Raw genomic sequence first — 27,963 nt, 5'->3', positions numbered from 1 at the left:
CCTATATGCTAAAAATAGCTTTTTTTGAACATTCACCATAACTTTTGAACAATGAAAGATAGAGACTTCATATTTGGTATGCCTACTCCACTAATTCAGTTCTTTCAAATGACACCAAGATCAGTGACCTTGTGACCTTGACTGTGACCTATATGCTAAAAATAGTTTTTTCTGCAAACTTTAGCCTTCGCTATAACTTTTGAATAATAAAAGATAGAGACTTCATATTTAGTATGAAAACTCCACTAATTAAGCTCTTTCAAATGACATCAAGGTCAATGATCTTGTGACCTTGACTGTGTCCTATATGCTACAAATAGCTTTTTTGAACATTCACCATAACTTTTGAACAATGAAAGATAAAGACTTCATATTTAGTATGCATACTCCACTAATTCAGTTCTTTCAAATGTCATCAAGGTGAATGACCTTGTGACCTTGACCCTGTCCTTTATGCTACAAATAGCTTTTTTGAACATTCACCATAACTTTTGAACAATGAAAGATAGAGACTTCATATTTAGTATGCATACTCCACTAATTCAGTTCTTTCAAATGACATCAAGGTCAATGACCTTGTGACCTTGACCCTGTCCTTTATGCTACAAATAGCTTTTTTGAACATTCACCATAACTTTTGAACAATGAAAGATAGAGACTTCATATTTAGTATGCATACTCCACTAATTCTGTTCTTTCAAATGTCATCAAGGTCAATGACCTTGTGACCTTGACTGTGTCCTATATGCTAAAAATAGCTTTTTTGAACATTCACCATAACTTTTGAACAATGAAAGATAGAGACTTCATATTTAGTATGCATACTCCACTAATTCAGTTCTTTCAAATGACACCAAGATCAGTGACCTTGTGACCTTGACTGTGACCTATATGCTAAAAATAGTTTTTTCTGCAAACTTTAACCTTCGCTATAACTTTTGAATAATAAAAGATAGAGACTTCATATTTAGTATGAAAACTCCACTAATTAAGCTCTTTCAAATGACATCAAGGTGAATGATCTTGTGACGTTGACTGTGTCCTATATGCTAAAAATAGCTTTTTTGAACATTCACCATAACTTTTGAACAATGAAAGATAGAGACTTCATATTTAGTATGCATACTCCACTAATTCAGTTCTTTCAAATGTCATCAAGGTCAATGACCTTGTGACCTTGACCCTGTCCTTTATGCTACAAATAGCTTTTTTGAACATTCACCATAACTTTTGAACAATGAAAGATAGAGACTTCATATTTAGTATGCATACTCCACTAATTCAGTTCTTTCAAATGACATCAAGGTCAATGACCTTGTGACCTTGACCCTGTCCTTTATGCTACAAATAGCTTTTTTGAACATTCACCATAACTTTTGAACAATGAAAGATAGAGACTTCATATTTAGTATGCATACTCCACTAATTCTGTTCTTTCAAATGTCATCAAGGTCAATGACCTTGTGACCTTGACTGTGTCCTATATGCTAAAAATAGCTTTTTTGAACATTCACCATAACTTTTGAACAATGAAAGATAGAGACTTCATATTTAGTATGCATACTCCACTAATTCAGTTCTTTCAAATGACACCAAGATCAGTGACCTTGTGACCTTGACTGTGACCTATATGCTAAAAATAGTTTTTTCTGCAAACTTTAACCTTCGCTATAACTTTTGAATAATAAAAGATAGAGACTTCATATTTAGTATGAAAACTCCACTAATTAAGCTCTTTCAAATGACATCAAGGTGAATGATCTTGTGACGTTGACTGTGTCCTATATGCTAAAAATAGCTTTTTTGAACATTCACCATAACTTTTGAACAATGAAAGATAGAGACTTCATATTTAGTATGCATACTCCACTAATTCAGTTCTTTCAAATGACATCAAGGTCAATGACCTTGTGACCTTGACCCTGTCCTTTATGCTACAAATAGCTTTTTTGAACATTCACCATAACTTTTGAACAATGAAAGATAGAGACTTCATATTTAGTATGCTTACTCCACTAATTCAGTTCTTTCAAATGTCATCAAGGTCAATGACCTTGTGACCTTGACTGTGTCCTATATGCTAAAAATAGCTTTTTTGAACATTCACCATAACTTTTGAACAATGAAAGATAGAGACTTCATATTTAGTATGCATACTCCACTAATTAAGTTCTTTCAAATGACATCAAGATCAATGACCTTGAGACCTTGATTGTGACCTATATGCTTAAAATATGTTTTTTAACTTTGTTGCGCCGGGCGCATAGTGTTTCACAAACACATCTTGTTCGTAGTTGGTTTTCCGAGTATTCTCTTTGCTCCTTCTGCCATCATTTGAATCAGTTTATCATCACACGGATTTTTCTTTAAATTAAATTTATGGAACCACTTGATACTGTAGAGATGTGCACAAAATACAGAAAAAGACACACTTTGATGAACAAAACCACTTAAATATACTGCTACGGAAGGCACTGATGCTGGAAGATAAGAACACTCATTTTTAATACACCATTCTCTAATTTTTATAAAATACACTTCATACTTCTTACTTGTAGATGTAGATTTGCTGCTATTAACGATATTCAGGATATGCTGACTGCTGCCTTCGAACTTTTTATTCAGTTCTGTAAATTGATGAACATCAGTCCAAGAAGTACCTTTCTAAAATGAGAAAAACAAATCTTTAAATTAACATAAATATTTTCTGTTTTTTAATTCCTATTATATCCCTAATTAAATCACCTTTCTACTTTTTCTACAAATATCTTAAATTGCATATGTGTCTAAATATACGTGTATCACCGCAACACCGTGAAATCAATGATTTTTTCTGCTCATACTGCACTGCTCTGTGACAAATACGTATTCATTTTCTTGTATTTTTTAGACATTAACATACACATCACCTCTTATTCTCTTAAACATTCTGGAACCACAGGAACCATTAACTGGAACTGCTGGAACAACACTCTGTTCACAAACAACTAATCTGCTTTTTATACCCCCCGCTTGAAAAGCGGGAGGGTATATAGTAATCGTTAATTCCGTCCGTCTGTTTTTAACCGTAATCCGAATAATCAATGCTTAATATTAGCACATTACTTATGAATGGTGACTGAGCAAAAACACTTTCTTTATCAGAACCGCTCACGAAAAACTTGCTTGGATGTTTAAATTCTATTACATCTTTCACGAATTGGCTAAATTTCTGTTCACAAAAATCCCAAACCATTGGCCAAAATAATGCAGATTTCCATTTTGGTGCAATCAAATATACTTTTTGCTCTACAAATGTACATATGATTTAATACTGTGGGAATCAAATATACAGGAGGCACAATCCATTTATTTTCAGTTGACCAATCAAATGCAAAGGCATCTACTCCATGCGTTCCTGGAAAACAAAATCTGGAATTAAACTTATCCATTTTTTTTGGGTTTTTATTATTTGCAAATCTGTCGAATGTTATCGGTCCCCATTTCTTGTCACACAACTCAAATATACAGTCTGAAACTGACCAGTCGTCTAGATAGTCTGCTTGTATATTTAGAGATCTCGGTATCCATTCCAGTTCAATTACAATGCAATTATTTAAACATATTTGATAAATATTCATGGCAAGATTTTGCAACTCTTAATTCATGCTACCTACTTGACATATATGTACCACATTCTGATTGTTTTTCACCATCTTACCGCTTATTTGCTTTTTTAAACTGTCCAGTATTAATTCTACTGATTTTAATTCTCTCCATGTGGAACTCTTACATCTTTCTTACTCTGTGAACATATCATGCACGATATCTAAAATATTTCTCTCTACAAAACCTGCGCTTGCATATGTACTTGCGTCAGAAAATATTATTCGCTCTGGTGTTTTCTGTACAGAATTCAAAACTACGAGGGCCGTTCAAAAATTACGCGGACTTGTTGCACAGAAAAAATATTTGACGACATAATCGGGCAAAATGTCACACATAATATAAAAGAATCTTTACTTATATGGTCTTCAAAATTTCATATCAAAATGTTGTAAATTGGTATCAATTTTGAGTGATTTTTCAGGACATATTAAGTCACGAAGCAGCAAAATCTTCGACGTCACAGGCATTATAAAAAAATATGTTGTTAAGCTTTCATTTTCTCAACATTTCCCAAGGGTACCTGTACAGTTTGAGTTACCTTATCTACTCAACATCCCAACACCAATTCTTGCTAAGCTTAAAATCTATTAAACAAGTAAAGAATATTCTTTTTTGTTTTAAAACCAAAAACTGCAGGTATTTATAAAATATAGTGTGACATTGGTGATTCTCAACCACGTTCTTTACAGTCCGGATAAAGTTTTCGTAGATAATCTTCTTCCCGTCCTCCCGTATAGCCTTTTTACAGAGGTCTAACGGTCTTAAATTTCAATTTGCTATTTGTGGACGAATGTCACGAATACCCTAGTTTACTACATGTTTTATTATGCATATTTTGGATCTATGTTGGTGATATCTCAAGCATTACACATAATTTAACAAAAGTGTGGTGCGCCGTCAATCCAGGAGACGTCATTTTCACAGTCGTTTTCACGGGGATCGCATCAGAGAAAAATCAGTATATTTCTGTTAGTACTTCAAATATCACGTTAGAAATCTAAATACATAATAGAACAATTTAAAAATACATTTGAGAAAATTGTCGAAAAATATCGCGAAATATAGAAAATTAATGAGTTAAATTTTGGATTCCGCATTCTTTTGCTTCAATGTTTTTGTCGTGCTCCGTATCTCTCCATCAGCGATATCAACATACCGATAATTTTAGTAGAATTTTTCTTAAAATACAGAATTTTTGCCCAAAATATAGTCGAATCTTTAAGATACATATTTTTATTAAATTTCATAACTGTATGACGTCTGTAAGAGTAAATAATAGCACAGTCCGTGTAATTTTTGAACGGCCCTCGTAAATTTGGCAACGTTTTACAATTTATATACCAAAATTCTAATTCTGATTTTACATCTGTAGAAATTTCAAAAAATGCATCCCAAGTTCTCCTATGACAAATCATCATACATATTTTTCTCGACATCAATTGACAGATGTTCCCTAATGCTGGCATTAGTGATATGATCTTACCTAGCATTGATGCAAGATTTCGTGCTGTCGTACGCTTCAGAACTAAAACTGCATTTATCTTACTTACGGTTTTTTCTATCTTACTTGTTGGCACCTGGATCACACCAGATTCTAAATTCCATGTAAAACCTAACCAGTCCAATATCTGTGATGGAGAAAACACAGATTTTTCATTATTTGGAAGAAAACCAATCTAATTAAAATTAGATGTTCCGAATCCGCTATCGCTTCGTTTGAGAAGCGATAGCGGATTCGGAACATCTAATTTTAATTAGATTGGATGATATCCAGAACGTAAATCAAATTTGAACATATAATAACCCTTCTTAGCCTATTGTTTCGCTTCCTTAACACCCTCAAATTTTATTCTCTGTTTTAAGACATATTCATTCACGTGCCTTAGATCTAAAACTAATCTATGTTTTCTAGGATCACTTACCGATACTGTCAGTGGGTTGACAACATATGGCCTTTCTGAAACCTTTGAAATACACTTGCTATCAAGTAATTCCCTTACAGCTTTTTCTACAAACTCAGAGTTGTCAAGGGCTGATTTGTTATTCTTAAGACATACAGAGGTAGGATCTTGTATAAAAGGAATAACATAACCATACTCTACTGTACTTAAAACCACATATAATTCTGATGGATTTTATGTATTTTCCCAAAATAATTATTTATATATATAGGAATCACCTTGTCCGTCTGTCTGTCTAGCTGTCTGTCTGTCCGTCTGTCCGTTTGTCCGTCTGTGCAATCGTGTCCGGTCCATATCTTTCTTACAGAGGGACATTAGAATCTACTACTCTACATAAAGATTGCCAATGACTTAAGGGTGTTTCATGACCTTGACCCAAGGTATTTGGGGAACTTCAAGGTCACTGGAAGAAAAATTTCATAATTCGTGTCCGGTCCATATCTTTCTTATGAATAAAATTGGTAAGTTCTCATTTCACAAAAAGATTGCCCATGACCCAAGGGTGTGTCTTGACCTGACTCAAGGTCATTTGGGGAACTTCAAGGTCACTGGAAGAAAAATTTCATAATTCGTGTCCGGTCCATATCTTTCTTATGGATAAACTTGGTAGGTTGTCATTTCACACAAAGATTGCCCATGATCCAAGGGTGTGTCAGGACCTTGACCTAAGGTCATTTGGGGAAGTTCCAGGTCACTGGAAGAAAAATTTCCTAATTCATGTCCGGTCAATATCTTTCATATGGATAAACTTGGTTGGTTGTCATTTCACACAAAGATTGCCCATGACCCAAGGGTGTGTCATGACCTTGACCCAAGGTCATTTGTGGAACTTCAAGGTCACTGGAAGAAAAATTTCATAATTCATGTTTGATACATATCTTTATTATGGAAAAACTTACTTCTGAAATAACCTAGCGGGGGGTATTTTGTCCCGTTTGGACAGTTCTAGTTCAATCTGTTCTTTACAACTTTATCTTTATTCATGAATTCATAATTTTTGCCCAAATACTCAACTTGTTGTGTCTCCATGTTGCTATTCTGCATTGGTACTGGTGGCTGTTGCTGAGGTGTTAGGTTTTCCTCTTGAGAGAATGGGTTTAAATGGACAGAGTTTTGCGATGTGCCCTGGCCTCTTGCAATAGAAACACAACCCGTCGTTGTTCTGCGTGGTGTTCTGGGCTGTGTTTTGAGTGTACATGTCGGTTCTCTGTCCAAAATTTTGGCTGAAGCCACGAAAACACGCCCTGGGATAAAATCCTCCTCTCGTTGTTCCTCTGCTGTAAGGCTTGTTGAAATGAGCCCTCTTTCTGGATGCCCTTATGACCGCTGAACGCAATTTTGTAGCATCCACACCGTTGTCAGCTAAAGGGTCATCCAAATACTGTGAAATCACAAATTTTCGTGGGGGGGTTAATTTTCGTTGTTTTCGAGGTATGAAGAGACCCACGAATTCATGTCCACCGCGAAATGTAAAATGTTACATACATAACTACTCAACAATTCTTCATCAACGAATTCAAATCCCCAGGAACCAAGAGTTTTTACTCAAACCACGAAAATTTAAACCGACGAAAATATGTGATTTTACAGTACTCTTGGCCCGTATCCCAGCCATGGCGGTCCGTTATTTTGAGAATCTTATTGCGCTGGTTAATGGTAATAATCTCAGATTTAATAACAGATTCAATATCTTCTTTATTTTCAGACTTTAACAAAAGTTCAATTTTTTGTAAAGCAGCAACGCGGTCAGAATTAAAGTTAAATTGAATTTTAGTTCCTTCTTGTTTAAATTTAAATTTTGAAGGTTGGCAAGCTCGTGTATATTCATTTGAACCATTTTAGGGAGTTGTACTCACATAAGTACTTGCTAAAGATTCTGTACCTTTTCGTAATTCTCCCAGTATTTCAGCTTTTTGACGTTCATGCTCAAGAGCTTTGTTTAATGACGAGTTGAATAGTGAAACGGCATCTGCTGTAGACATTTCTGTTTCGTCTATATTTTCTTGCAACATTTCTTCTTCAAGCCGGTCCGTTTCCATGCTCATGATTCTCGATTTAAGGAGGATCTCTACACCTATGAAGTATAACTGATTTTTGTAGCATGCATTTGTTTCTAATAATAGGCTCGATATCCGATAAAATAAGGTTCCAAAGTATTTCTATTTATTATTTTAGAAATATTTAAATATTTTATTTATTTTGTTAAAACCCTTCCTATCTATATTTTCAAAAGCCCAGTGCTTTAAATTTCTCTCCAAATTTTAATGTTATAAAATATTGAAATAATAACCAACAAAGTTAAAAATTAAATCAACATAATTTTTATTTAAATTTACAAAAATAGACAAAAGAAAAAACTAAAACAGCATTTTCTTGAGAATAGCTGGTTGGATCTTCTCCAATATCTGAAAAGATATATAATATCAAAGGGTAAAAACAATGAAAAAAAAAAGAAATTGAACAAAATTGAAAACTGTCAAAAATTTCAAACATCACAAAAATTCAAATGTGAGAGATCCGCTTCAAGAGTGGGCTCAAATATCTTGGTACTGTTTTTTTTTTTTTTTATAAACTTCAAATAAACTCTACTAAAACTTGCACGAGTATTGAAAAAAAATTTCAAGCAAGGACATTGAAAGAAGTTCGTATTGTACATGTATTGTTTTTCAAACTAGTGTAAGCGAAAACCATCACGTTTCCAGTCAATGACAAAGACACGTCTTTAGTGAATTCATGGTATTGAGAAAGGTAGATTTACTTGCCGTTTTTATCCAACTTGCATGTGTTATCCAGTGCTAGATATAACAAAACATGAAAACATGGTAAATGGGCAAAAGCGGGTAAAAGAAATCCCTATAACCAAATTCACACTTCGTCTAAAACCTGCATGTTTCCCATACAAACAGCTGATAATCAATGTTGATCAAACGTTTGGGTCATGCAAAATTCCACTTACTGTCCAAACGGTTTGGTGATTTCATGAAGAGTTTAAATTTCACCGGGAATAACCATTCATTCGGGTGTATACAAATCGTGAACAAGAGTATCCTCTAATCGATGGGAAGATAATACATATGTCTTATCTTATCAAATTTGCATTTTTGAGGGATATTTTTTGCTGGAAAGCATATATGTTTATTGAAGAAAAAAGAAATTTCTGAGTGTATAGCGTTTTGACACGTAATGATGAATTACATATGGACAAGCCATGTTTTTATATCATTTTTTCTCACCTAAAAATCTTATTCTAGTAAGTTTGGAAATATAATATTTAATAATCAAATAAGTAAAAATTGAATAAATTGACAAACAATTCATTTTTAAAGATAGGAAACGTATTGGGCAATACACTGTATTAATTGAGGTGATACAATGTACATTCCATCCACAATATCGCATGTTGTGTTATACTCAGTGATTTATCGGTGTTAAGTGAATTTGAATCAGATCATTTGTGATCAAAATGGCGTTTCAACGGAAGTATGCCATGTTGTGACGTTGTAGAGAGCCCCCTTAACATGATGATATCCGGAACGTAAATCAAATTTGAACATATAATAACCCTTCTTAGCATATTGTTTCGCTTCCTTAACTCCCTCAAATTTTATTCTCTGTTTTAAGACATATTCATTCACATGCCTTAGATCTAGAACTAATCTTTGTTTTCTAGAATCACTTACCGATACTGTCAGTGGGTTGACAACATATGGCCTTTCTGAAACCTTTGAAATACACTTGCTATCAAGTAATTCCCTCACAGCTTTTTCTACAAAGTCAGAGTTGTCAAGGGCTGATTTGTTACTCTTAAGACATACAGAGGTAGGATCTTGTATAAAAGGAATAATATAACCATACTCTACTGTACTTTAAACTAATTCTGATGGATTTTATGTATTTTCCCAAATTTGTGAATTATTTTTCAATCTGTTCTTTACAACTTTATCTTTATTCATGAATTCATAATTTTTGCCCAAATACTCAACTTGCTCTGTCTCCATGTTGCTATTCTGCACTGGTACTGGTGGCTGTTGCTGGAGTGTTAGGTTTTCCTCTTGAGAGAATGGGTTTAAATGGACAGAATTTTGCGATGTGCCCTGGCCTCTTGCAATAGAAACACAACCCGTCGTTGTTCTGCGTGGTGTTCTGGGCTGTGTTTTGAGTGTACATATGTCGGTTCTCTGTCTAAAATTTTGGCTGAAGCCACGAAAAAACGCCCTGGGATTAAAAATCCTCCTCTCGTTGTTCCTCTGCTGTAAGGCTTGTTGAAATTAGCCCTCTTTCTGGATGCCCTTATGACCGCTGAACGCAATTTTGTAGCATCCACACCGTTGTCAGCTAAAGGGTCATCCAAATACTGTGAAATCACAAATTTTCGTGGGGGTTTAATTTTCGTTGTTTTTGAGGTATGAAGAGACCCACGAATTCATGTCCACCACGAAATGTAAAATGTTACATACATAACTACTCAACAATTCTTCATCAACGAATTCAAATCCCCACGAACCAAGAGTTTTTACTCAAACCACGAAAATTTAAACCGACGAAAATATGTGATTTTACAGTACTCTTGGACCGTATCCCAGCCATGGCGGTCCGTTATTTTGAGAATCTTATTGCGCTGGTAAATGGTCATAATCTCAGATTTAATAACAGATTCAATATCTTCTTTATTTTCAGACTTTAACAAAAGTTAAATTGAATTTTAGTTCCTTCTTGTTTAAATTCAAATTTTTGTTTAATGACGAGTTAAATAGTGAAACGGCATCTGCTGTAGACATATCTGTTTCGTCTATATTTTCTTGCAACATTTCTTCTTCCAGTCGGTCCGTTTCCATGCTCATGATTCTCGATTTAACGTGTATCGAGGTTATAGCGAGAGTCGATAAAGAATGCGTATGACCCGATGTATTTTTGTACCATAGTTAGGTGTGATTTCTTTTGTTAAAAGAGTGGGTTTTCTGTACATAACCCACACTTTTCTATAACTCCGCCCATCGAGTCAGGACAAAAGAACTATTTATAAAACGATCATGCACGGTTTTTAAATGAAACAATCACACGGGCTTGTTTAGTCCGAAAAGTCTGACGTTTTCCTGGTTTTTTGACAATTTTGATATTTATATGCCAGGAAAACGTCAGAACCGGCGCCATTACGAAAACTGGGAATTTCACCGTCTCCACCCGAAGTTGATTTTCTATACTTGGGAACCGAATTAGATGCAGAAATCACAATTTCTGAATGGCACAATGCTCCTTGAACTCACCAATATCGATGAAAAGAATTTACCACTCCATATTCCGATCAGAAGTTGCAAGATTTTAAAACGCACGAAATGAAAATAAATCTCGACAGTCAGATAAAATGTTTTTAATGGATTATATTATTTCATAAACGAACCGTTAAAACGATGTTGATGAGTACTAAAGGTATTGTACTATTGATAAAATGTGAATTCAGCATTTAATTCGGTTTGCAAGTATCGAAAATCAACCTGAGAATGCCGCCTCCGGTTGGAGGCGGCGAATTCCCAGTTTTCGTAATGGCGCCGGTTCTGACGTTTTCCTGGCATGTAAAATATCAAAATCGTAAAAAAGCCAGGAAAACGTCAGATTATTCGGACTAGGGCTTGTTATACCGAATTTAGGAGAGTTTTTAAGGAGTAAAAATTTTCAATTGTATACAGCATTTTATAATAAATAACAGTTAAAAACGACCATTAATACTTTACATAATGTAGTTAAAAGTATATCGCTTGATTTTTTAAAACATTTTTTTAATAGTGTAATGACCAGGGTGACGTTAGCTAAGTAGATTCTAATATATAGTTCTTTTGATAACCAACAAAGGTAACACGGTACATACTTGACGTGAAAGCAAGTGTACACTACTGTACTTAAATAACATTTTCGATTGCGGATCTAGCCGATCAAAGATCTAATTTTCATTAAAATGAAATATACATAACCCCTAACAAACATTTCAATCAACGTACAACTGTGCACGGCAAAGTTTGTATCACGTTTACAAAAATTTAAGCCAAACCAAGTTCATAATAAATTTAAATTACTAGCATGTAATTTTGAGTTTTTGACTATTGAAATTTACGAGAAAAAAAAATCATATCGTATTAACATCTATCATTGAAACCAAACTCATTATTTTTTCAATTACATTAATCAAACTTTTTAAACGGGCCTAGATATGTTTAATTTTTATGTCGCTTGCGTGGCCAAGTGTTTAAAGCACTTGCCCTAGAGCCATGAAATAAGGAGTTGAATCCCACTGTGGGACGTGGAGACCTATAAAGTATAAAAAGAGGTACCGTGTCGCAGAAAGTGTTGACAGGAAAATCCCTCACTGTTTAATGACCCTGAGTGCCGCGTATAGGGCAAAATTTGTAGCAAAATTTGCAAAGTATTGTATACAAATCACTTACCCTATATTCGATGGACGTGGTCAGAAGGACACGAAGAAGCGTAAAATCATATAAAATCCAAATGCATCTTTGAAACAAAACACTTAATGTTTCAATCACACGAACCAGTCCGACCGAGTCCTAAGCTGACTTACATATGAATGATTTTTGAAAACTGTGGTACAAGTCATTTACCCCATATCACACTGTTGATTATGTGTAGATACCCGATGGGCGTGGTCATAATGACAACTCGGGAGCTACGCTCCCTCGTGTCATTATGACCACGCCCATTGGGTATCTACACATAACCATCAGTATGATATGGGGTAACTACTACATAGTTTACCTAGTCACGTGGTCTATGAATATATTTATCAAGTAAACAACGAAATGAATTTTTTTTATGTATACTGGAGTGGGGATAATAAATAAGTATACAGAATAGAGTGTATTGTCGTGATTTTCCTTCTGAAATAGACAGAAATGAATGAAAAGTATTTAAAAAAATAAAAAAAAATGATGGTAAATATTCCAGAATAAAAATAATGTGTAATTGAAGATTAAAAACTACACTTGAACAATTTTGAGCTTTCTTATCCAATAAATAGCGAAAAAAATTCTAGAAATATCTGCCCAGTAGGTGAACTGTAAGAAAACATTAATAAAGCCATGTTTATGAATACTAGAATTTAAAATTAAACATACAAAACCTAAATGAGGTACGAGCTTGAATTGACTTCATTAATGCAAACTCACACGGACGAAAATTTTATCAACTGACAAGGGATTTCGTGAAAATTTGACAACAGAATAATGTCTGGTGAACTGAATCATCTTTTAGAAAACATTCTCCTGGACACTGGGGGTTTGGGGCGCTTCCAGTTTCTCATTATTACCGTTATGAACCTTGTTAAGTTTCCGATCACGTGGTCTGTGTTGATGATGACGTTTGGGGCCGCTTCTCCTGATTGGTGGTGTGACGATCATAGAAACTCTTCAATATTGGAGGAAAATAAGGATGCTAGAAATGAATCTGGTGTTACATTGCTTTTCAAAGAGTGCAACGTGAACGGTTCTAGTACTTGCAGTGTAGTGCATTTCGATCCCGGTATGAATACGGTTATTAGCGAGGTAATCTGAAATTTGTTTGAAACGATTTTTGTATAATAATTTTGTCTGTTTTGCTATTGGTAAAGATGAACGTAATTTTCCGATTTATTAATGTGCATTTCTCAGAGAATGAGAGAGAGGGGGAGCGAAATCCTCTTTAAGAAGGATGCAATCTTGTTTTGTAGTGGGGACTTGTCTGCGGGGAGAGCTGGGTGCCTGGAATCATTATAAGTATTCAGATGGCGGGGCTGTTCATCAGCGGGTACCTGTCGGGTCAGCTCTCAGACATGTTCGGAAGAAAACTAATCCTCTTCATATCAATTCTTCTAAACGCAGTGGCTAATATCGTAGCCGCTTTCTCCACCTCGTGGCAGATGTTTGCCAGCCTTAGATTCGTTATCGGCATATCCTCCGGTTTATACTTGGCTATTTATTTGACCTTCATCATTGAGTTCACGCCCATGAAGTCCCGGCCCATGATCCAGGCTATTCCCTCGTGGTCTCTGGCGGCCGCTCTGTATGGACTTCTGGCCTGGCTGCTTCCTGACTGGCGATATATGCAGATTGTAACGGGCGCCGTATCTGTGCCTTTTCTCGCATGTTGGTTGTGAGTATGCTATGAACAATAACCCCCCTACAATAATACCTAACTATCTATGAATGATCTCTCACTCGAGTGCATTGTTGAATGTGAATAGCTATTCACCATTTGAGTCTTATGTTTACGAGCAGCATCTTTGTTTATAAATGTAATATACTTTGAGAAATTTATAATAGCGGAAACAGCAAAAATTTGGAAATCGCCCAAACAGGTTTAATGAAAAAAGAAAGTTATTTATATTTTTTTTATTATCATTAGAATAATTTTACCCATTTGTGTATATCAGGTCCAAGCTGAAAATATGTTTATTGTTAAGGTATTTAACAATGTTGCTATGAAAGTACTGTACTACCAGTCAAAGTAGGCAGATCGTAATGGAAAATGTGAACGAACCTTCATAAATATTTACTTAACTTAGAAATGTTCTTTAATTGAATTTCGGTCAGAAACACATGCATCTGGACCACGTATTGTGGTTTTTTTTTTTTTTAAGGACAGCAACTTGTTCTAGTCAATAAATGTTCGTATGATGTTTACTACTTAAAAACTTTTGTTTTAATTCAGCATTGTTCCAGAAAGTTTCCGCTGGTTAGTCTCCCACAAAAAGATGGACGAGGCAAAAGTGGTCATAGATAGAATCTCCAAATTTAACAAAGTATCGTCTCCTAGTCTGCAGGAAGTAGAGGGCGCTCTGCAAAAGTCTAATATCATGAACCGGAAGTATACTGTGGTCGATATTTGTAAACACGGGTACTTGCTGAAAAGGGCGGTAATCGTGTCTTTTGCATGGTAAAGTTTATCTCGTATTTACTAAAAATGACATTAACTTTAATTCTTTTTGTTTTTAATCAAAATGGAACATTAACCAAATTAAATTTAAACTTAATTATCATATAGTTACATAACCTATCTGTATAAAAAAAATTATATCCTTAAACCTAGTTACATGTCTATTGAAACTCAGCATCAAGAGATCTTGACGATGAAGTAGTGTAGCATTTGGATGCTATTAGGAGCGGACTTTCAATGACAAGAAAATATGTAATGATCTTTAACTCAAGATATTTTAGAGATTAATTTAATATATTTTTCCCCTGAAAGGATGGCGATGGCTTATACGTATTATGGGATTTCTTTTGGTGTGGACAAATTGTCTGGTAGTCTTTATGTCAACATATTTGTTCTGAGCTTTTTGGAAATTCCTGGGTCTTTTCTCGCATGGTATTTCATGAAAAGGTAATTATCTAATTTCTTTCAAGCCATGCCAAGTTTAACATGTATATAATTATCTAGCATCCTGATGAACTCAACGTGATATCATAACTACACAGTACATGATCATACAAAACATGATTTATTTGTTCCTTAACCTAACCGTGACATTTAAGCACGATATGGCTTTATTTTAATGCTTTCATTAATAAAATATTCGAATTTATCCCAGGATAGGGCGGAGGTGGTCCTACATGATATTTAGTTTACTGTCAGCAGCCGGGGGCATCGCCGTTGGATTGGCAAAAAATTTCGGTATGAAATAAAACCCTGATCAATTCTCTAATTTCTAGAAGTTTTAATTTTCGGTAGTTATTAAATTGATATCATTATGAGGAATTTTTTTATCCTTAGAATTCTCAGTCTTCAACCTTTAGAGATGCCTTCAACTTTGAATTTTTAGAAAGTCACCGATATAAATACAATTTCAAAACAACAACACCACATGATGAACAACAAAATCTGAACAATTTGTAGGCCCTAATTTCTACTTTTTAAAAAATATTTTTATTTGTAGATTTTAACAACAGTTCGGCTGTTATTAATGGTTTTGCCTTTGTGGCTAAGCTGGGTTGTTCGGCGGCTTGGTCCTGTATGTTTATCATCACCACGGAATGCTATCCAACTGTACTAAGGCAAGAAATAATACTTAAATGTTACAACAGGCGAAATCCATGCAACTCTACAGAACGACGTTTAATCAGGACAGAAGTTTCCTAAACATTATTTTGTGTGATATGACATGTAGGCCTATATTATCATTATTTTTATTTTAGGACCACTGGGTACGGATTGGCCAGCTCCTTGTGTAGGATTGGTCCTATTTTGGCACCACTGGCTCTCAGCACAGTTAGTACATGTATGATGATTATCGATTTGAATTTTGTTCAAAATTTATACAGCCAATAAGTTATTATAAGTACTTAGTAGTAACATTCAATATACTAGTAACCGCCCAAAATATGTTGTTTTTTTATTAGAGCGCCACCTACAAAGGCTTCCTGTACTTCACTTGTGGAGTTGTGACGTGTATTTCCGGTTTGTCTATTTTCTGCATCCACGAGACCAAAGACCGCGCGCTAGAGGACCTAATAGGCGTGGATCAAATAGAAGTGTCTCTCAAAGTGACCGATAGTGGAATACAAATTACAAATGACAATGCTGCTGACAAAAAATAGAAAGTTAATTAAAAAAGTATACTAGAGTATTTATTGTTTTATAGAGAAAATGTGAATTGTGTTCATAAAAGAAGAAAATGACTGTACCTGTATCTTGTCATGAAGAAAAATATTAAATTAGATTTATATATACATGTATATTAAGAGGTTCCTCTCGAGAATCATGGAGACGCCACCTCCTGCCGGTGGTGAGCTGCAAATTTTTTACCCATACTGGATACTTACAGTAAATGTAGGGCCTTTTAGCAATGAGGCATCTTTTTCGTTCATGCATGTGCCTACTACGACAATGGACCTTGGTTTGTACGGTCTCGTCCGAAGAACTGGCCCGGGGGCCATAAAAGTTAGACGAGCTCACTTTTGATCTCAGTCTCACTTTTCCGCTATATATTCCTTTGAAAAAAGTGAGACTGAGATCAAAAGTGAGCTCGTCTAACTTTTATGGCCCCCAGGTCTGGTCTCCACGTCCCACAGTGGATTTGGAGTCCGCGTCGTAAGCATCATATCTGTAGTGCAGACGCTTTAAGCACTGCGCCACGCTGGCGATTCGACTTGAGTAGCATTTCAGTTTAGTCATATTTTTTAGGCTTTTTACGTTTTAATTTTTAATGCGAGAAGTGTCTCGTGCAGTGAAAGGTGAAGGGAATGGAAAGTATCATCGCATATGATATGGAATATATCACCACAGAAATATCAAAGGAAAATAAATGAACCAAGTTTTTACACAGATCCATCTCAAATTGCACTAGTGGGATCAGATTTTTTATACTCCAGCCGGAGCTAATTTTGAAATCCAGCTTTTAGATAACTTTAAATAAAAGAAAAGAAAGTCGTTCATACATTAACAAGTACATAGGCAATAAGACTTTTTAAACATGAAAAGTAGAATATTTTTCACGATTTATTCATTAACAACAACAAAAACAATAAGAACAAGACCACATTAATACTGCCAGAGTATACGTGTAGACAAAAGGGATATAAATGTAGATGTAAAAACGAATTATGCTGCAATGACTCCTTCGCGCGAAATATGTTGGTAAATAATGACTTCTCCCGCTGGAATATACTGCTGCGATGTTTCAGTCTGACACACAATCTGCCTCTTTATAAATACAATTATTAAATTAGTATATTTTGATAGAGAAAAATGATACGCATACAACTTCAATTCTTTTTCTTTTAAATGTCATATAAAATATTTAAAATACATTAGGGAACCTCGACAGCATACACTTCATATTTTACATGTATATAGAAAATTTATGTCGCGAAATATATTTGTGGAAAAAATCGTTGAAAATGAAAAAAATAATTATTTTCTAGGTAAAATAGTTATCTAATTCTTTTTTATTTATATAAACTATACAATTTTTGTTTACATAATAATTATAAACATTAAAAGTTTAAGCTAATGTTGTGTGTGAAATCAATATTAACTTACCAACGGATATTGTAAAGATTTCCGATTTTCTTGACCGAATTTGATTTTCCATGATTTTCCCTTTCGTGTCGGGAACAAGAACCGCAGATATGGCGGACAAAAACGTCAGTGTACCGCACAGGAAGTACATCATACCCGGAAATGATTTACTCTGAAGAAAAAAAACACGTAATGGAATGAAATTGAACAAAGAAACACTAACATATAAATTGAAACGCTTCTAAGTCAGTAGGCCATTATTTACTTTTTTGCCACCGTAATCGAAGATTCGGGGATATATATTTTTTGTCCTGTCCTCCAAAAATCTTTAACCTTGTCAAAAACTTTTGAGTAGGTGGGGCTAGGGCGTTTATATTTCACAGGTGCATTCCATGTGACAAGACCATTCTCTTAAATTTGGTAACACTAAATATAAATGGCCTCTTGGCCTTGACTTTTGAGTTTATCAAACATGTTCAACTCTCGCCATAAACCGCCATACGGGTGCATCAGTGTTACACAAACACACCTTGTTTAAACTTTAATTTAATTTTTCACACAAATACAAGGGACGTTATAGAACTTATATTTAAAATTGATCATTTTCTTTTCTTTTGTGTGAACGGAAATATCTGTAAATTAAGTTTTAACAATGAATTTACACAATAGTACAAAACCAGTCGTTACCATTTGAACAATCTGAGGAGCCACCATAGCGCCAACACCGGAAATGGAGTTTGCGCAACCGTATCCAATGTTTCTGTAATAAAAATAATCTGGTTAAATTAAAAATACATAGGCGTAGTCACAGGGGGGGCAGCGGGGGCACTAGCCCCCCCACTTTCAGATCTGGGGGGGCAAGAGTATGTCTGTGCCCCCCCACTTTTTAAAGAAGAACAAAATCACAGCTATTTTTCCCCAACATTACCTTTACTATAGGAAATATTCATTGAATGGAACTTTTTGAACCTTGTAAATTGGAATTGAAAGTAACTTGCCTTTGAAAAAGTTGGCCTCTACCCCCCCCCCCCCCCCCCCCCCCCCGAAATTGGATTTTCGTGTTTGGGGAACTTTCCTTTTTTTTTTTTTTTTTTTTTTTTTTTTTGCTTGTCAAAGAATTTCTGGAGTTGAGCCCCCCACTTTTAATTTTTTTTTTTTATTTTTTTTATTTTTTTGCTTGTCAAAGAATTTCTGGACTTGAGCCCCCCCACTTTTAAGTTTGTGACTACGCCTCTGAAATACATGTACTGTGTACATGCAAATAAATTGTGAATAAGTGTGGAGCAGATTATCCTACACATGAAACGCGATATACATATGAAGAATTTCAAGATTATTTCCAGAAAAGAACCTTCAAGTGACAAAAATGGTTTTCCCGCATAGGTCATTTAGAATAACTACCATCGTTTCTTTGTTGAAGTAAGTTACTCTTTAATTAATTAACCTACTCATAAATCTGTTTATTACTCGAGAAGTTATTTGTAATTTGATTAATGTGGTTCTTGACGCCCACCCAGTCACCCCCACTAAAAAACGATATAATGAGATATGAAGATTACATAAATCGTGTAATACGTCACCTGACGACCGTGGGATATGTCTCCGTGGTAAACGTCTTGACGGCGGCCCACGCTGCCGCCACTCCCAACTTAGCCACCATAGCACACACGTTAATGACGACACGGCTGTTTACAGGATCTGTAATATCAAAAGATATAAATTTCGTTTTGAATTTATCAATGATTGACTTTCATAATTTTTGAGTTGTCGATGGTCCCTGGCTTTGCATCCTTATACAAGACATATAGTTATTAAATCCTTAGTAATGTGGGTCTAAATTTAATTACCAAATATCTGCACGATCCCGACTGCTAATCCACCACCAGCGGCGATCATATAAAACACAAAGCACGTCCAGCGTCTGCCAATACTAAAAAAAAAAAAAAAAAAAAAAACGGGCGATCATATAAAACATAAAGTACGTCCAACGTCTGCCAATAATGAAAAACAAAATTTTCTGACAACTTTATCATTCCTAAACCGTATAAACAACGTTACTAAGTCCATCTATCAAGTCCAAAAAAGTCAATACAAGTTTTGTGCGTTTCTGGTTGACCTACTCAATGTCGAGTTATTTACTAATACTCACCAGTTATTAAAGTACCAAGTGACTACTTGTGCCGGGATTTCCACTGCACTTAGGAGGATTATATTAAGGTAGAGGTCTCCCGAAAGTTCTTCCACACCAAATGAAATGGCATAGTAAGAATAGCCGCTAGAAAGCCTGGGGGAATTCAAAAATGAATGATAAAAATTGGTTCATCCCCCCATTCTGTTCAATAGAAAGATAAACATAAAAATGATCTAAAAATTGAATGTGTTTTAATAGTTCTAAAATTTTAAATCAAAAGAGGTTAGTTTAAAGCATTTACCATATAAACCAAAGCAAGAATGAATGCTTTGTCAGTTTGGCGTCTCTAAATATATCTAAAATAGAATAACTCTTCTTTTCCTCCGCTTCAGCCTCTTTCTGGGTTACTGCAATCAATTTCGTCACATCCGGTTTCTCTTTACCGTTAATGAAAGCAATTCTTTCTATGACTTTTTCAGCTTTTTCCGTTTTGAAGTGGGAAACCAGCCATCTGAAGCTCTCAGGAACCATACTGAAAGCAAGTAAAAAAAAAAATTATATAGAAACTAGATTTGTTTTGCGCTTTCAAAGCGAAAAAATTCAAAACGAAAAAATCATTGCACCCGCGGGAGGAATAACTTACATTGTGCCTAAAAGGAATGGAATAGTTATCAAAAAGGTTGCAAAATGTAGATACTGCCAGTCTTTTAACCAGAAGGAAACAAGACCAAATAATGCTGCATTGACAGGCCATGTGTCGATCGCCATTATCATCGCTCGGTATTTAGTGGGAATAAACTCCAACACAAAGTTAAAGAACACCGTCAGGTACATCCCACAGGCTAATCCAATCATGAACCGCGCAAAGGCAAACATCTCCCAAGAGGTGGAGAATCCACAGACGAGGTTACTGGAGGCGAGGAGGGTGAGAGACAGGAGTAAGGTGGGCTTACGACCAATCAGGTCAGCGACTTGACCCGCGATAAAGCCACTGGTCAGAAGTCCCACAAACTGCATAGTGGTGACGATAGAGGTTATCCATTCCTCCTCACAAATCAGGGACCACTGAAATCGAAGTACTAGTCATGACATGATTCGATATTTTTTATGAAACTTCTCATTACCATCTGATGTGATAACCTGTCTATCATTTTTTTTATTTTGCCGAATATAGAATTACAGATGCTATAATTTTTTTTCCCTCTCTCACATTAATTTTATTCTCTTAATTACATTCTTAAGTTTGAGCTTCGTGAATTAGTCAGTACTTAAAAAGAAATTTAGATGAATTTTATTCGAGTAAATGTAACTCGCTTACTTCATTTACAATTGTATTTTTCTCATTGCTAAAGCGTATTGATAAACAGGAGTCTCCACCGGAAGTGTTGAGAGGGGGGCTGCAGGATCTGAGTGATTCTATTCTACTGTCATTCAAACCGGAAGTTCCATTCTGCGAAACGCACCACCAGTCAGGTGTACTTCCGGCAAACGTCATCATGAACATGCTCCATGTGATTGCGAGTTTACTTCCGACAATGACGAAGATCAGCAGCCATTGAAGCTTCCCCAACCCCCCGGACTCTTCTAGAACTTTCTCAAGAATATCATCAAGTCGCTCGTCAACATCCGTCATCTTCCGAGACGTGTAAAATGGCTAACCCCTGAAAATGAAACAAATGCGGAAATGCACCAGAAAAAAAAGTTTCTGATTCTTCTTTTCGTGACGACGTTGAGTGATTTATCTACAGCTGAACTATGGTTTTAAAGAAACACGTCTTGAAGCAATATGAGCTGTTTTTTTGAAAATTTTATTTTGCTGTTAAAATGTGTTATTTTGATAAATTTGTATGTAACTTAAACCTTTATGATCAATCAGTCTAAAATAAAGCAGAAAAAAACTTTTATAGACAAATCCAATATACAGTTTTATATAAGAAATCATTATTGTACAGGACGACAATAATGTAATTTTGATTCCATCGAAGCTTATAAATAGTTCATCCATCGCAAATATGGACAACAGATATTTATTAGCGTAATTTTTTTCTGTCATTGAAAGAGTTATTTGCAATTTCATGAATTTTGCAACAAAAAATTCCGACATCAAAGTTGCAGCTCATATTGCTTTAAGCAATATAAATCCAAGTGTTTCACAAACACATCTTGTTTTACCATAAACAATTCATCTTGATTCAATTTAAAGTGAGTTGATTTCATTAACAAATGCATACTTTATCCAAAAATAAGAGTAATTTTAAATTATTGTACATAAATGTACATATTTTTGTATGGTATTTAAAAAAGGCCAAGTAAAATACGCAAATGTTTACAATTAAATTGAACTTGAAAATTTACCTGCATAATCACACTAGTATGCTTTATTGGTGCTCTTTTACACTTTTAAATTACATTTTTTTAACCCGACCTGGTTTCCAGAAAAGGGATTATTATCTTACGGAAAGGTAAATGACAAATGCTAACTCTCTAAAGTTGAGTCGCCTCTTTTATTCTTCCACTATGGATCAAGGATGCCTAGAAAGTACCAAGTATATCTGATAATGATGATCAACCTTTGCTGTCCCGGATCATTCCCGCTGTTTGCTCGGCTTGAAATATTTTACCACGGAAAACGATTTGTTCTGGAAAGGATGGTCGAGATAACACACAAGCTTTTGATAAAATTCAAAATATTAGAACTTTATAATCTACCGCAATGATGAGACTGTTGATTTTGTAAAATCTATACACTTTGAAAGCTGTCGTACTAGAATACTTTTCTTGGGATAGTTTTGACTGTTTTATATAAACTGTCATGCATATCCCAATAATTAATCTTGTTGCACCAAGATCACCTTGTGACCTTGACTGTGACTTTTATGCTAAAAATAGTTTTTTCGTACCTTTGCCATAACTTTTGAACCACAAGTGATATAGAGACTTCATATTTGGTATCTTCTTTTATAATTTCTTTAATATTAAGTTCTGTATTGTTACATATATGCTAAAAATAGCTTTTATAAAAAAAAAATTGATGCCGTCGATGCTTAATCAGCAATTTAAAGTGAGTTGATTTCATTAACAAATGCATACTTTATCCAAAAATAAGAGTAATTTTAAATTATTGTACATAAATGCAAATTTTTGTATGTATTTAAAAAAGGCCAAGGGTTTACAATTAAATTGAACTTGAAAATTTACCTGCATAATCACACTAGTATGCTTTATTGGTGCCCAGGATGCTTTTTTTTTTTTTTTTTTTTTGAAAAAAGATCCCGTAAAATAAAAAAAATGGGATGCGCCCCTCTTAAATCCGCCACTGCTTACGATAAATTCCCATCTCGCTATTAAAAAAAGTTATTATTTTATCCTCGATCATTCCCGCTGTTTGCTAGGCTTGAAATACTTTACCACGGAAAACGATTTGTTCTGGAAAGGATGGTCGAGATAACACATAAGCTTTTAATAAAATTCAAAATATTACCCACTTAGCCGAATGATCAATATTGATTTTGTAAAATCTATACACTTTGAAAGCTGTCGTACTAGAATACTTTTTTGGGATAGTTTTGACTGTTTTATATAAACTGTCATGCTGATGCTTGTTGCACCACTCACTGGATCCGACTACGAAAAAACTTTAGAAACACAATGATAATTGTATGATATATATCAGGTAATTCAGGTGATCCATACAACCTACCACAGGGAGTTTTTTTTCTTTTATAAACCATACTTCAGATTTTTAAAGAAATGATTAATTATCATCTTTGATTATTTAAGTCTGACATTATTACATGCGTCGTGTTCTTATTTCCGAAAAATAGAGTACTTCTTGGAGGAAAAATATAATCAATATAAACTTTTATCTATAAGAACTGTTTCATACTTTAATGTAGAGTGTCAGAACTTGCTTGTACCTATATTTAAGTGGTTTGACCAAATTATCGAGCACTTGAAATATTGATAATAGTTTAGAAATAGGTGACTTGAGCGCAGGCATCACCTGTTTTATTTTGTTATTGATATAACTCGTGTGGGTGTAAAATATTAAAACAGAAATTAGAACATGGCTAAACCATAAAAATTTAGAACAAGATTTAGAACAAAAATTAGAACATTGCGCGACCTCAATGCATATTAACCCAATATTTTTTTTTCAAGAAGTTGTTATGAAAAATATTACTGATAAAAACAAGCATATCAAGTCAGTGCTTTGGAAGAGTCAAGTCTGATTTTGGATAAGTGAACAAGTAGGTGTACATCAAGGGTCCATAATAACCCCTCGATATTTTTTTTTATAAATGCATTATTATCACGGCAATTCATGTACACGGCACATACACATGTAATGTTTTCTGACGATTTTTTTGTTATTTCGTAATAACTGAAGGAATTTAATAATTATAAACAAAAAATTACAATTTAAAGGTAATTCAAAACGAAACAAAGATTAAGAAAAGAAAAAGAAGAATTTTTGTAAAAAAAATACAGTTGTTTTCTCCAGCAAAATCATAGATTATGATGAGTGAGCTATCATTATCATAATACATAGGATATATCCCATGTTTAATAATGTATGTGAGAAAATCAAATTTGTGTGAGAAAAAATGCCAATGGGAGAAAATATCCCATCTGACACTTCATTGGCGTCGGAAGCAAACTGAAAGTGAGAGGGATAAGTTAAACAGGAAAAAAATTCAAAATAAATGGACAAGGTAAAGAAAAAAATGCATCCATTGTCGAAACACGAAAATCCCATTTCGTGGGGGAGGGGTATGGGGGTTAGGGTCGAACTTCTTGAATTCCCAATTTTTTTTTTTTTACAAACAATATAATTACCCTTAATTTGACCTAAACTGCAATGTGCTTGTTGAAAGGGTTTGTTCCCATCTCGCCTAACTGTAAAATTTAGCATTCCCATTTCGCCTTAGTAAACTCTCAGGTGAATTAATGTGATGGAGATTTAATATATTTAGCATCAAGTATTACATGTATTAATTCATTCACTGTATTCATAAATTCCCATTAACTGCTAAATTCAATCTAAAAAAAATATTTATTTATTTAAACGTTATATCAATCCAGTAATAATATTTACAAATACTAAAATTCCCATTTCGCCTTAGAACTTTTTAACTTTTTATGCACCCGGATCGATAGATCGGGACGTATATTTTTTTTGTCTTGTCTGTCTGTCTGTCTGTTTATCTGTTTCTCTGTCTGTTGTCAACTTTAACCTTCGCCATAACTTTTGAACCATAGAAGATAGAGACTTCATATTTGGTTTGCATACTCCACTAATTAAGTTCTTTCAAATGACACCAAGGTCAATGACCTTGTGACCTTGACTTATAGGCTAAAAATAGCTTTTTCGTACCTTCGCCATAATTTTTGAACCATAGGAAATAGAGACTTCACTAATTAATAAATAAATAGAGATTTCGCTAATAAAAATCTTTCAAATGAAACTAGTGTCAATGACCTTTGACTTTAACTATGACATATATGCTAAAAATAGCTTTTTCGATCTTTGTTGCCGCCGGGCGCATAGTGTTTCACAAACACATCTTGTTCGTAAAAGTATTTCAGTAAAGGCGAAATGGGAACACGCCGTTTAAAGGGGAGGCTAAACCTACGCCACAATGTTCAAGGCCTGCTTAACCCCCCCCCCCCCCCCCCCCCCCCCCCCCCCCCCCCCCCCCCCCCCCCCCCCCCCCCCCCCCCCCCCCCCGTTCTGACTCCTATGCACTTTTTCTCACATGGGACTAGAAATTCCCACCATTCTCCTATGGGATTCTAACTTTTAGGACTTCGTTTCTTTAAAGATAGACATGTTTGTGAGGTCAAAATGACACCCTGTGATACTGATAAAAAAATCTAAATAAGTGCTATTATTTGTTTTCGGACATCACATTTAGAAACGGTATATGTAGTATAAAGTCTGGACAATGACTTGTACGGACTTAAATGTCGCATAGTTTTAAGTCATTCCGTTGTCATGTTTTAGTTGCCCCCATCGCCTCACCTTTCGTTAGAAATCATCTAGTTATGAGACAGATGTAGCAGGCTCTAGTGAACTTTTTTGATTTCGATGGGAATCATATTTCAAGTCGACATTTAAATGAAACTTGATTAATCTTGTATATTTTGAAGTGCAAAAATGCTTATTTAAAAAAAAAATCATTGATTTTCACACACAAAACATTGAAATTCAATTCTTAGTTTTACTACTGTGCCCAAAACAGAGACAATGATTGCATGGAACAAATACTAATCATTGTATCAGGGAGTTAAGGAATACGTCTGGTCATTTTCTTATCATTAAATTAAGGTTTAAATGATACTTTTTGACTTTATTTATCAAGCAATATATATTACATACATGTATATATGTAATTCTAATATTTAATCACAGGAGTTCGCGTACCTATCAATTTTACCGAAAATTTCAGGAAATAAAAAAAAATACGTAATACCTTTTTTATTTCCTGAAATTTTCGGTAAAATTGATAGGTACGCGAACTCCTGTGATTTAATCAAAACATACATGTAGACTTTCGAAGATCTAAGACAACTTTTTTTAAGGGGGGGGGGGATTCCCTTATTCATCAACTGTGATATTTTAATTAGAATTTTTGATTGGTGTTTCCAGGAGAAAGTGAATTGAATTATTATACAGTATCTAATTTAGCAGTATAAAGTAAGAACGTTATTTTTTATTTTTTGGATTAATTTTTACCTTACAAAATTTGAAAACTATTAGTATGACAATATTATTAATAACTTACTGTTTTGTGAGAAAGAACTCTATCCTTTCGGCAGTGTACTTGTATAATGCCGATTTCAAAGTCAGTTTTATAACTAAAAATGAGATCAGGAGATTCTTGACCCGAGGAGGACATTTTGACAGACTGATTGCAGTTACCCCGGAATGTTACAAAATCTAATTCCAGCACTCCGATAGGCTACTTGAAAAGATAGACGTCGCGCAGAGTATTAGGAGTTTCACATTGCGTAACTCATAACACTATAAACGACGGGTGTTAGTATTTTTTTTTTTGGTCATTTTACTGTTTTGACTGCATTTATTTTTCGCCACTTTATACGATGCATCTATAACATCCTATAACGATGTCCCACAAATTCATTAATAATAAATTTTCGATAGGCTTGCCGATTCCGACTGTTCGTAAAATTTAAAGCATTCCGTAACATGCCGTGATCTTGACAAGTAACAAGAAAAGATGGAATTTTGGTAAAGATTTTTATTTTCCGGGATCGAAAGATCCCGGGAGTATACTGTTTTTGTCCTGCCTGTCAATTTATCTGTTTGTTTGTCTCTCTGTCTGCCTGTTGTCAGTTTTAACCTAGTCCTTAACTATTGAGTGAGTGGGGCTATGGCTTTAATATTTCACAGGTGTATTCCTTGTGATAAGACCTTTCTCTGGGTACCATCAAGTTTTACCACTTGACCTTGGAGTTTGACCTCATTTTCAAAAAAAAACAAAAACAAAAAAAACTCACAGACCCATAACTTTTGAACAGTTGGAGCTGCTTTCATACTTCACATTTGTATTTATTGTGAATTAGGGCTTTCATATTTCACACGTTTATTCTTTGTAAGTTAACAAGACCTTCCTTTGGGTACCAACACTTTTGACCTTTGCCTTTGGAGTTTAACATACATTAGAGAGACCTTGCTATAAACTGCCATATGGAGGCATCAACATCTTGTTTTTCAGGTTTCTCCATCATTTCAAACATGACTGTGGCACAAGACTTTCGCAAAGTTGTAATATTTATTTAAGTAATCATATATGTGTAACTTTATTAATGACACTAGTACTGAAAAAGATCATGTAATTTCAGGCAGCTGTTTTCAATTTCATTTCAATAATTTACATTATAATAAAAACGTAAACATATAAATGCTTTACGAGTACCAGTTTATTGGTATTTAAATTTTTATAAGGAAAAGATTTCCACCAAATGAAGACTTTTCAATTTTTTTATTAAGTGTTAAAATAAAATTTTAGGTAGTCTTCTTTATTTAACCTTTGGCAGCTAAGTTGAAGAAGACATAATCAAGACAAAACGTTTATAAACAGTGATATCCACTGGACATTGGCTTACAAAGTGTCTATACATAATTTACCATTTTAGAGATACGCACAAAAACTGTTTTCTTTTAAAAAATCAAAGAAATGTATAAAAATATCT

At 34.5% G+C, this 27,963-nt stretch overlaps 2 protein-coding genes across 2 annotated transcripts; one reads left to right on the top strand and one right to left on the bottom strand.

The window, feature by feature from the left end:
* The first annotated feature begins 12,780 nt into the window (after positions 1-12,780).
* LOC134232188 (solute carrier family 22 member 4-like) lies at positions 12,781-16,271 on the top strand. The gene is made up of 8 exons (XM_062714133.1): positions 12,781-13,159; positions 13,324-13,745; positions 14,304-14,528; positions 14,841-14,975; positions 15,184-15,266; positions 15,529-15,646; positions 15,788-15,860; positions 15,992-16,271. The coding sequence occupies exons 1-8, from the start codon at positions 12,842-12,844 to the stop codon at positions 16,187-16,189; spliced, it is 1,572 nt and encodes a 523-aa protein (XP_062570117.1). The 5' UTR covers positions 12,781-12,841; the 3' UTR covers positions 16,190-16,271.
* A 932-nt stretch (positions 16,272-17,203) lies between these two features.
* LOC134232195 (solute carrier family 22 member 15-like) lies at positions 17,204-21,404 on the bottom strand. Its single transcript, XM_062714141.1, has 9 exons — positions 21,062-21,404; positions 20,387-20,808; positions 20,045-20,275; positions 19,762-19,896; positions 19,460-19,542; positions 19,193-19,310; positions 18,300-18,372; positions 17,634-17,784; positions 17,204-17,294 (listed from the first exon to the last, which is right to left on the bottom strand). Exons 1-9 carry the CDS (start codon positions 21,374-21,376, stop codon positions 17,272-17,274), a joined length of 1,551 nt encoding a protein of 516 aa, XP_062570125.1. The 5' UTR covers positions 21,377-21,404; the 3' UTR covers positions 17,204-17,271.
* Between the last annotated feature and the right edge of the window lie 6,559 nt (positions 21,405-27,963).

The sequence above is a fragment of the Saccostrea cucullata genome, unplaced genomic scaffold, assembly GCF_032062105.1.
Source record: "Saccostrea cucullata isolate Sc308-1 unplaced genomic scaffold, CSIRO_AGI_Scuc_v1 ctg220, whole genome shotgun sequence".
Taxonomy (NCBI): Eukaryota; Metazoa; Mollusca; class Bivalvia; order Ostreida; family Ostreidae; genus Saccostrea; species Saccostrea cuccullata.
Note: the sequence above shows the minus strand (reverse complement) of the source record. Positions and strands in the feature narration are given on the sequence as shown.

Bases quoted from the DNA above. Each gene is read 5' to 3' on its own strand.
- LOC134232188 (XM_062714133.1), top strand. From the start codon at position 12,842: ATGTCTGGTGAACTGAATCATCTTTTAGAAAACATTCTCCTGGACACT. The intron at 14,976-15,183 runs GTAATTATCTAA...AATTTATCCCAG, and splicing joins GCATGGTATTTCATGAAAAG to GATAGGGCGGAGGTGGTCCT. The intron at 15,267-15,528 runs GTATGAAATAAA...TTTTATTTGTAG, and splicing joins TGGATTGGCAAAAAATTTCG to ATTTTAACAACAGTTCGGCT.
- LOC134232195 (XM_062714141.1), bottom strand. From the start codon at position 21,376: ATGACGGATGTTGACGAGCGACTTGATGATATTCTTGAGAAAGTTCTA. The intron at 20,276-20,386 runs GTAAGTTATTCC...ACTTGCTTTCAG, and splicing joins CCATTCCTTTTAGGCACAAT to TATGGTTCCTGAGAGCTTCA. The intron at 17,785-18,299 runs GTAACGACTGGT...TTTTTTCTTCAG, and splicing joins CTCCTCAGATTGTTCAAATG to AGTAAATCATTTCCGGGTAT.